Source organism: Acomys minous (assembly GCF_964271855.1).
Source record: "Acomys minous genome assembly, chromosome: 4".
NCBI classification, from domain to species: domain Eukaryota; kingdom Metazoa; phylum Chordata; class Mammalia; order Rodentia; family Muridae; genus Acomys; species Acomys minous.
Window position 1 is genome coordinate 99,480,356 of NC_140486.1, and position 11,176 is coordinate 99,491,531.

The 11,176-nt window shown below is 49.8% G+C and overlaps 1 protein-coding gene across 2 annotated transcripts; it reads right to left on the reverse strand.

The window, feature by feature from the left end:
• Positions 1-7,069: 7,069 nt before the first annotated feature.
• On the reverse strand, positions 7,070-10,774 carry INHA (inhibin subunit alpha; the record flags this gene model as incomplete). 2 transcript variants are annotated; one of them, XM_084778978.1, is made up of 3 exons in its annotated part: positions 7,070-8,089; positions 9,892-10,111; positions 10,676-10,774. In XM_084778978.1, the coding sequence occupies 3 exons, from the start codon at positions 10,772-10,774 to the stop codon at positions 7,260-7,262; spliced, it is 1,149 nt and encodes a 382-aa protein (XP_084635104.1). In that variant the 3' UTR covers positions 7,070-7,259. The 2 variants fall into 2 exon arrangements, with proteins under 2 accessions (XP_084635104.1, XP_084635105.1); XM_084778979.1 differs by having other exon boundaries at positions 10,611-10,745.
• Positions 10,775-11,176: the final 402 nt, after the last annotated feature.

Below are 11,176 nucleotides of genomic sequence, written 5' to 3' on the forward strand. Positions count from 1 at the left end.
CAAAAAAGGGTTTGGTGCGCCGATGGATAAGGCTTTGTAATGCCGCAAATAATGGGGCAGCATTAGTGGTAGGTTTTATGTGAGGCACTGTTTCTAGCAAGGGGACCGAACAGGCAATGTAGGCGCTGTCGGTATATAGGTTAAAGGAATGGTCTGGGAGGGCTGTAAATACCTGTATTATAGCATATAACTCAACTAGCTGTGCCGAAAGAAAAGGGGAAAACACACGAGTGGTTACTCCATCAATGGAATAAGCTGCTATACCATTAGAAGAACCATCTGTAAAAACTAAATGAGCCTGGGAGATAGGGGACAATTTCGTCCTTTTAGGGAAAATAATAGGCATTTTGTAAAGGAATTGAAGCAACCTATCGGGGGGTAATGGTTATCGATTTTGCCTTGAAAATTTATGCAATTAATGGCCCAGATATCAGAATTGATAAATAGCCAATTAATCTGAGCTGGGGTATAGGGGAGGATCAAAATGTCGGGGTATTTTCCAAAGGTTTTTCTCGATTGTAAGCGGCCATCCTTTATGAGTTGGGCCACCAGAGATGGGTAGGTGGCAAGAACTTTAGACGATTCCGAAGGGAGGTGTACCCAGTAAAGGGGGGCGCCCTGCCAAAACACCCCCATGGGCGTAAAAGGGGTGGGAAGGACAATGAATTGTAAGAGTTTAGTAGGGTCAAAAAAGGAGATATTTTGGTTGTTAATGGCAGATTCAATGCGAGTTAGGGCAGCCTGTAATTTAGGGGGTGTCAGAGGCCACTGGTCTACCCAGACAGGGGCATCACTTCTCCAAGAGATCTTATCTGCCTGGGGTGCAGGGGATACAGTGAAAAAACAATCCTTAAGTCTAATATAAGTTTAAAAACTTACATCTTTGTAAGAAAATTAGCTTATCAGCAGATCACGCTCTGTGGAGATCAGGTTGAAATTTAAGAGTTCTGTCTCTGTTAATCTCCAAGTGTTAGGATTAAAGGTGTGCACCACCATGCCCTGTCACAGAGATCTGCTTGTCTCTGTCTCCCGAGTGCTGGGATTAAAGGCATGTGCCACCGTGACTTGTTTAATTGTTTTATTCTAATTTTAGTAAAAAAAATTTTAAACATCTCAAACAAAAACTAATCAGGAAAACAAGAAAATTCTAAGTCCTAGGTAGTTAACTACATTCCCTAGCCTAGTTTAGAACTCTATCAGCCTCCTAGTTCCGCCTCTCCAACTAGCCACATGTCTGGAGCCATCTCTGCTCTGTAGGAGTCAAGCCCACAGATAACTAGGAGCAGTGTCTGTAAAATTATCTGGCCCAAGGAAATATTAGCCCTGGACTTATTTAGTTAGTTGGATCTAAGCTGGAAACTCTCAGCTGTAAATGTTTGTTTCCAAGGACAAAACTAGTTTATATCTCTTATTTGAGCACCTAAAATTTTTTAGAAATATTTCAAGTAAACATTAAGCAAATAAACAAGAAAATTATAAACACCTTGTAGCTAAGGAATTTGGAATTAACTCTATTTGCTAGACCAATTTGAAAAACTGTTAGTCACTTACAAGCAAAAAAATTAAGCAAGAAAATTCTAAGTTTTAGGCAATAAACTCTATTTCTTAGACCCTGCTTTTTCAACTTGTCACATGTTTGCAGCCATGCCTGTTCTGTAAGAGGCAAGCCCCACAGGCAGCCACTGTGTCTGGGTCCAGGCCCTGGAAAGGGCAGGCCTGCTCCTGCCTCAGAGGCAATACTCTTACTGTCTCATAGGCTGTGTGTGCCATGTTGTGCCGCACTGTTTTAGAAAATTGGCCAGCGAGTAAAGCTTAGCCCTCTATCAAGACATAGAAAAATGAAACAGTATTTTAAAAAGTAAACAAATTTACAAACATAGACATAAAATTTGACATGACGATTATAAAGCAATACCCGAGTTCCCTGTGTCCCGAAGGACTGTTTGAATCTCTGTAAGAAAAGCCAATGCTTACAAGGGCTTTTTTAACTCTAACTCCTCTTTCCCTGAGAAAAATTTTAAGGTGGCGAATAAATTACGCCTCCTTTGAGAGACTTTAACCCATCTTATTGACAGAGATGAACACTTACCAAAGTGCGGAGAGGTCCTGTGAGCAGCAGGCCCGCACCCGAGACGATCGGAGGTACTTTTGACCTCGGCGAGATACTTGACCGCGGCGTTTCTGAACTATTTCCCAGGAAGGGTCTCTGTCGTGGTAGAGGGCTCGTACCTCGTGGCCACGTTGGGCGCCACGTGTCCCGCCCAGCAGGACCAGTAATTACGGGGTCGCGAGGGGAGCCATACCTGAAAAGATGGGACGAGAAAGAAGGAGGCGAGACCAAGTAGAACTCCTATCAAGGTCTGTTTATTGAATCAAAAGCAAAAGCTTATATGGGGTGGAAGCAGGAGCCAAGCAGTAGGGGGTCTGAGAATGTCTCCAGGTGATCTCAGCAGGGGAACATCCTGTGGTTCATCTTGAAACAATTCCTATCTTACTTTAGCTAACTATCTCTTGGAAAGTCCCGAGCCAACCCGGCTAAACAACATCTGCAGAGGTCGAAAGGAGGAGGTTATGCAGAGGTCGAAAGGAGGAGGTTATGCAGAGGCTGAAATGAGGAAGTTATGCAGAGGCTGAAATAAGAAAGTTATGCAGAGGCTGAAATAAGGAAGTTTAGCTTTGGAATGGGGCATCAGAATTTTGCCTCAGCCAGTAGATTCTTTTAGCCTTGAATGACCCTGGGCTGGCTCCGGACATATCTGTATTGTTCCTAGCATGTAGTGCTGTACATAGCTGGTGTATGGATAATAAAATTAGGAAGAGAAGTCTATTTCCTGGGGGAAGGGGCTGTGATTGCTCAAGGGGAAAAGGCTAAAAAATGAAGCTAAAGAAAACTTGAAAGAGCTGATAAGATTCAGTGGGTAAAGCTAAGCCTGCAGCTAAGCCTGATAGCCTGAGTTCAATCCTTGGGGCCCTTGGTGAGAGGAGAAAACCCCGAGTCCAAGTTGTCCTCTGACAATCACATGTGCACCGTGGCGCACACACACACACACACACACACACACACACACACCTCAAAATGAAAATTTAAACACTTGAAAAAACAAAAACAAAAAAACCCCAAACAAACAGAAACCCTAAGTGAGTTCCAGGCCAGCTCTAGCTACACAGTGAGACTTGATCTCAAAAGTAAATAAATAAGTAAAATTATAAAATAGTCACATTTCAACACATATGGACATGGAACCATTTGTAGGGAGAGACCTTTCTCTCCCTCCCTTAGCCCCCCCTCGCCCATTCCCCCCCCCCTTTCTCTCCCTCCCTGGATAATATGTGTGTTCATTCATAGAAATGTGTGTGGCAGGATTAGCTAAGCCACTTCTGTGGAAGGAACTGGTGACAACATTTCAGGTGAATTTCATCCTTGTCCTTCATACAGAATCATCACCATGAGAATATGTCAATATAATAATTTTTGAAAGCTGAATTACAGAGCAGGAAGCAACAAAAAGAGACTGAGGACCTCTGCTCTCTGGGAGTTAGGAAAGAGGCACAGAAGAGCCATGTCTTGAAATCCAGGAGGTGGGGGGGATGGGGGGGGGCTTGCGAAACTAATGTGATTGTAGAATAACTGGGATTTGTATCCACGAAGTTTAGAGGGCTGTGGCTGGGCGCTGTCTTAGTTTGCTCCTACTGCTATAACAAAATGTCTTTTTAAAATTATTTTATTTGCATTGGTATTTTGCTTCCATGATGTATGTCTGTGAGAGCGTGTCGGGTCCTCTGGGACTGGAGTTACAGTTGTGAGCTGTCTTGTGGGTGCTGGGAATTGAACTCAGGGCCTCTGGAAGAGCAGACAGTGCTCTTAACCACTGAGCCATCTCTCCAGCCCCAAAATATATTTTTTTCTTGAAAGTTTATTTATTTTATGTATGCGTGCTCTATCTGTATATACACATGCATGCCAGAATAGGGCATCAGATCCCAGTTTAGATGGTTGTGAGCCACCATGTGGTTGCTGGGAATTGAACTCAGGACCTCTGGAAGAGCAGATAGTGCTCTTAACCTCTGAGCCATCTAGCCAGCTCCAACAAGATATCTTATATAGGGGTGGATTTTGTTTGTTTGTTTGTTTGTTTTGTTGTTTTTGGTTTTTTTTTTTTTGTTTGTTTTTTGAGACTGTGTTTCTCTTTGTAGCCCTGGCTGGCCTGGAACTCACACTGTAGACCAGGCTGCCCTGGAACTCAGATAGCTGCCTGCCTCTGCCTCCCAAGTGCTGGGATTAAAGGTGTACACCACCACCAGACTTTAGGGGTCATTTTGAAATAACGGAGATTGGACTGGGCATGTTGCTGAGTGGCAATACACAATGTAACATGTGAAACAGTCCCAGCACCACATCAGATACACAATAGAGATAGTTCTTCACAGCTCTGCAGGCAGGAAGTGCCTCTCCACGGGACTGATGGATTCAGTACCCAGTGACACAGACACTCTCCTCCCCAGATGGTGCCTTGTTATGGAATCTTCGTGTGGTTGAAGGAAGTTTGTAAATGTGTTCCCTCACACACTGTCACAGGGCTACTACCCATCCCCTTCCATGGAGCCTCTGTCTTAACATACCCCAGGAGGGCTCTCTTAGAACCTGACCACCTCCAGTCTCTCTTTGTTGTTTCTTTGATTTTATCCTGAGTTTTAGGTTTTGGTGGGCAGGAGAATCTTGAGTTCAAGACCAGCATGGACTACACAGTGAGATCCTACCCAAAAAAAGAAAGGGGGGAGGGGCAGAGGAGATGGCTTAGTGGGTAAAGTGTTTGCTGTACAAACCTGAGGACCTAGCTGGGCGTGGTGGCGCATGCCTTTAATTCCCAGCACTCGGGAGGCAGAGGCAGGCGGATCTCTGTGAGTTTGAGGCCAGCCTGGTCTACAAAGTAACTCCAGGACAGCCAAGGCTACACAGAGAAATCCTGTCTCGAAAAACCAAACCAACGAAACAAACAAACCCGAGGACCTGAGTCTGAATGGCCAGCATCCATGTAAAAACCTAGTGTGGCAGCTTACAGTATAGCCTGAACATTGGAGGAGGAGGCAGGGATAGTGGATTCCGTGTGTGTGTGTGTGTGTGTGTGTGTGTGTGTGTGTGTGTGTGTGTATGTGTTGACAGAGGAAAGGGAGATGAAAGGGAAAATAACTTCAGAATGAATTAACAGCTCATTAAAATGAATGTGTTTGCCACTGCAGAAGGTCATTTGTGTATTGTGCTGTCTTTGTTTCTCTTGCTTTGTCTTAGGCATGTAACAACTTTTACTTGCAATAGACATCTGTCAGCTGACCTAGTGGAAGGGTCTTGTGGCCTTGAGTTGAATGTCCCCAGCCTTCAGAGCTCTTCTACCTCCATGTGACAGGAGCTTCCTAGAGGTACAAGAGACCTAGAGCATCTCAGCAGGAAGAATATGGAAGAATATTCCCTGTTGGGGCAGGGCAGCCTGGTCAGGAAGCTAGGCAGGGAACAAGAGAAAATAGGCAGCCTTGAGAAAAAAAACTCCCAGATCCCACTAGCTAACCCTGTGCAGCCTACTCCCCAGTCCCATGCCTAAGTAGGGAACACAGACCCCTGAGCACAAAACAGTCCTAATGCTTTGTGGAAACGAAAGCACAGGAAAAGAGCCAGGTGTGACCTCAGCCCGGTCTGCCCTATGCCTTCGAGCAGTGGTCTTGTGTGGGGAGCCTGCACTAGGACGCCTGTGCTGACAGAAACAGAAGCTCCTTCGAGTTCACTCAGGATGGAGGTAAGGGGTGTTGATAAGACCCTGACATCTGGGATTCTTTCCTGTTTACCCCCTTGGGTGGAGCGGGCACTTATCCACCCTCCACTGGGCTGCCGCCAGGAAGCCGGAAGCCGATAACAAGCCAGAGGCTCTGCTTGCACAAAACCACTCGGGAGTCCTCCAGTCAGGATCTCAAAGTGCTCTCAAGCCCCATGCTGATAGGTTGACTATCCAAGGCCACCCCTACACACATATACCATACTGCGATAGGACTCATCAGCTGGAGCCAGTACCCGGGGATAATGAAGTGTGGAAAAAATTCCAGGGAAGGAAGTTCCTAATGCCTCATTTTGGAGGCAGAATGGATTAATAGGAAATAAATGGGGGCGGGGCAGTTTAGTACTACACCCTGCTTTCCTCACACACTAAGTTATCTTTCATCTTTCTGACATTATATATTGTTAAGTGTTAAGTAGAGACACAGAGGAAGCACGGAGGGAAGCCAAGGATCTTAGGAGCCTGCGCTCCAGGTCAGTGAGGCCTCTTGGAGTCTATGTCAAGAGGCAACGATGGAAGCCAGGTGTGTTGGCTCTACCTGTCATCCCTAGAACTTGGGAAACTGAGGCAAGATGATTGCCCAAGACCTGCCCGGGCTACAGGATGAGACCTTGTCTCAGAAAAGGGTGGGAGGAGTTAGGGGGTGGAAGAAAGATCCCAGAACAGATCCTTAGCAATTCCAGGACCCTCATCCAATTGCAATCCTTGGGCCTTCATTCTGGTCATCAGACTTCAACATAGCACTGCCCCTCTCCTTGAGAGTTTCTCTCTGACACTGTCGATTCATACATTTGCCCCTTTTTCTTCCCACCCTAAAGGCATCGAGATCTGACCCCCTCTGGGCGGCTGTCTCAGTGGGCCTGCAAAGGCCACAGTCTCTGCCCAGGTTATGAATCCCCTGACCTTGAGTTATACATCATCAGTCAGCCAGAGCGGAGAACTGCTGCAGACAGGGAGGCTAAGGCAGCCTTGGATGAAGCCACTGTGAGGGTAACAGTCTCCTTTAGGCATGGCAAGACAGGCAGACTGTGTAACATATTGAGTGCAGCTTGTAAGGAGGACAGTTTTGTCCCTAGAATGGGTGTCCAAAGAGCTTTGGGACACTTAGCAACTTCCCACATCTAATTTTACCTCATAGACTATAGCGCTCCAAAGCTAAACACAGCTGAGTAACCCGAAAACCCACAATGCAATTCTCTCTGACCCCACACCTCCCCAAATGCCATTCAAAGAAGGCCGAGAATGCATGCCAAGTAACACACACACTTCCTTCTTTATTGTTCTCCAAGGGATCTGGGTGGAATAGGGTATGGAGCCCTCAGACAGGATGTGTAGGGAAGAGGAAGTGGGAACTGTCTACTTTCCACACCCCGCCTTTCTCCTAGCTGATGACAGTGGGATGGTGAGATGATGGTGGGATGAGGAGGCAAGATGCTTTTAGATACAAGCACACTGTTGCGTCATAAGGTTGGGTACCATCTCATACTTGAAAGTGTAACCTCCATCTGAGGTGGTTCGGACACGTAAGGACCTCGTACTCCCTGGTAGCGCAGCACAGCAGGGTTTGGCCCCTGGCACCAAAAACAGAGGCTGAACAGGGGTTGGGGAAACCCCAGGGACCGGGAGGGGCAGGTCAGGTGTGTGCATCCCACAGCTCCCATGGCAGTAGTGGAAGATGAAACTGGAAGGGTGTACAATCCAGCGGTCCCAGCCCAGCTCCTGGAAGGAGATGTTGAATGTAGCTCGATGGCAGTAGGCATGGGCAGAGGGCTCCTCCGAAGGCCTCTGCAGCAGGCGCAAAGCTGCAGGAGACCAAGGCCAAGGCATCGAGGCAGTTGAACGACGGGACCTCTCCCCCGTACTGGGTGGTCTAGCCCGGGTGTAGGCCACCAGGAAAGGTGTGGTCTCAGGGCGGCCTGAGCAGGAGCACAGAGGACACCGCAGCATCAACACTAGGATGGGGTGGGTCAGCAGAGGGAAAGCAGAGGCCTCCAGGTGCAGTACAGCCCAGCGTGAAGGGCCCTGTCCCAGGGACGCAGGCACAGCCATGGGCCCCCCATGTGACAACACCAGCAGGTCTAAGAGGGCCCCAGAGCTGTTAGAGGCTACTGTGCTCTTCCTGTCCAGCCCGGTGTGGAACCACAGTTCGGCAGAAGTCACCTGGTGGTTGCGTATGTGTTGGGATGGCCGGAAGACGTAAGTGAAAAGACCTTCTTCAGCCTCCTGGGCAAGCCCACCAGCAGCTGGCTGGTCCTCACAGGTGGCACCTGCGGGGTACAGAAGGGGAAAAAGAGGGCAGCCTTGATCTGTGGGACCTGAGACACCTCCATCTCCATGAGAAGGACATGAGTGCCATCCCCCAGTGTTGCCTGTGTCAAACACTGTTGAGTACTGCCTTCCCCACGCTCCCCTCCCCACCCCCACCCCCGACCCAGACACTCTCTGGAGTCTTGGGGAAACAACAGAGGCTCTCCAATAGCATATCCATCAAAACAAGACATTGGCAATTTCTCTTCTAAGTGGTTTTTCCCAGTTAATATATAACAGCACTGTGTAAGAATCTATTTCACCCCGAAGTGTACTCGTGAAGTTTATGTTGGTGTTCATCAGGTAATATGAAGCGATTGTCTTGCTCCGTGTGGGTGTGAGTGTGTGTTTGGTTGCTTTTGATACATCTCGGCATGTCAGGAACTTCATACGATACACTCCTTAAAATCATTTTTAAAGACAGCTTACAGGGTGGGGGAGACGGCTCTGTTGGTAAGATGCTTATTGCTTGAGCGTCAGAAGCCAACGAGTTCAATCCCAGCACCCACACAAAAAGCCGGCTGCTTTCCTGTAAGCTCTCTCAGTACTGAGGAGATAAGACACTTGGGGTTCGGTGGCCAGACAGGCTAAAGTAACTGGTGAGCTCCCGGTTGGGTGAGAGACTCTGTCTCAAAAACTAAGGTAGAGAGCGACAGGGGAAGATGCTCTGAGTCCACCTCCGATCTCCACATCCACACATGCTTACGCTAACGAGAAGATCAGCAACGAAAGAAGGAGGAGGGAGGAGGCAGGGGGAGGGGGAGGGGGAGGGGTGGGGAAGGAAAAGAGAAAGAATAGGACGAAGAGGAGACTAGAAAGGCGGCGGTCAGTCCTTCCCAGGGAGGTGCAGCTGGCATTCCTGTCCCAATATATACACGGACTACAGTAAATATCACGGGCCAGCTGTCGTCAAAAGACTGGCACTTGGGGCCCTGCCAGAACGCAGTCTCTCTCTATAAATTCTAACAATTGATCCTTTTTTTTTTTTCAGGCACGACACTGAAGCGGTCAGGCTGGGACTCCATTGGATTGGAAATCCATAACTTCCTCCTACTAAGCTGCCAGGGGTGCTGAGAGTGGGGTTAGGAAAGGCGCCTTTCTAAGAGAACCGTGGGCCAGAGGAGAAGAGAGTCCCGCAGGAGCCCTTTACTCACGAAGTCACTGGGACATGGGAAACACACACAGGGATGACAGAGAGACTCCTGGGAACCTAGACCGGTTTTCCAACTAAGCATTCTGCGGGGAGGGGGCCCTGAAATGCGCGCAGAGTCCCAATTGCCTAGAGCTAATGAAACGGTGTGTGTGAGGCAGAGGGCAGACAGCAGACAGGAACCTGAGCTTTGTCTCCTCCACACAGCCTTAGCTTCCCTTTCATGGCCCATTTGTGGCCGGGCGTTGGTGGCGCACACCTTTAATTAATCCCAGCACCCGGGAGGCAGAGGCAGGCAGATCGCTGTGAGTTCGAGGCCAGCCAAGGCTGCACAGAGAAACCCTGTCTCAAAAAAACAAAAACAAAAACAAAAACAAAAACACAGTCCATTTGTGCTAGGCCCACTGGCTCTCTCTAGCCTGAGCAGTAGAGGCTACCACCTATTTGGTGACAATGACGACGGGTCAGGAGGGCTTAGGGACTGGCCCATTTGCTGCAAAGCCAGCTGAATGGTGGGCTGCCATTCACACCCCAGCTCTGCCTGGCTTCCAAGCCCATTAAGTACCAGCTACTTCTCAAAGTGAACCTGCCAGCGGCCCTCAACTTCGTTACCTGTGGCTGGGAAAATGATGACCTGGGAGGCATCCTTTTCCGCTTCAGAGGTCCTGTGCTTGAAGGCCCCAAGGGCATGTCTTCGAGGCAGCCGCCTTACTCCAGGACCCGGGCCTTCCCCATCCATTGCTGGGGGCCCCAAGGCATCTAGGAAGAGAGCCTTCACCTTGGCCAGGACAAGCTCCCGGACCACTTCTGGCCCCTGGCAGCTGCCCACAGGCTGTAAGGTCAACAGCAAAAGCAACAGCAGAAACGGTTGGATCACCATAGTTCAGTTGGCCCTGACACAAGGGAGCCCACACCCTCCTGCCCTATGCGACGTCTGTGGAGGTCTACCCAGGACTTCCCCGCTCTCTCCTCCCCACCCCACTGCCTGCCTTCTTCTACCCTTCTCACCCCAGTCCTCCCCACGCCCTACAGTCCAAGTTGCCCCTGCCCATGGCATTGAGACCTCCTATCTCTGACGCAGATGTCTGTGACCCTGAGCCTTATCTCCCACTCCCGCCAAGAATGTGGGGGAAGGGGCTGTGGAGGGTGTTCACCCCAAGTGACCTGACCCATTCGTGCAAGCACACAACCCATCCCTCGCACACACACACACACACACACACACACACACACACACACACACACCAACCAACCAGGTACTACAGGTACCTGGGGTGCTAAGGTTGACCAGTCATCAAATGTCACTTGTCAGGAAGATAGAATGCACCAACCCCCTCAGACTTTCTGGGGCTCCTTTCAAGCATAGCAGCTGCTAGGCCAACGTGGGAGGGAAGACCTGGGGCTCCGAGGCTGTGGGCCGAGGGCAGGTGGTCCCTCCTGCTCTATACTTAGCCTGGAGGAGCCAGTCTGGGCTCTTGTCTTCCAGCTGTGTCATCAGAGAATATTTTTGGGATTGGCAGCTGCAGGCGCCTCTGCCACTCAGGCCCAAGCCGGGCCGACCTGGAGGCTGGAGGTGGGAGGGAGGAGGGGAAAGAGGCCCAGGCTGTGGGAGGGGGCTGGGAAGAGAAGCGCCAGAGAGCAGGAAGCCAGGCCGCAGGCAAACTAGGCTGCAGGGCCCCTCGCTGTGCAGGCAAACAGGAAGGACTGCCCCCTGAGCTCCGGGCTTCTGGCCTGGGAGTCGCCGCGCAGCAGGACTGCAGCTCGGGTCGAGGGTTAGGAGGAGAGCGGTCACCCGCAGTCACAGGAGTTCCGCGGGTCCCCGCGCCCGCTCCGCCACGCTCTGGCTTCGCTTCTGGGCCTTCCCGCGCTCCTAGGCGGGCCATCTGCAGCGGCCGCG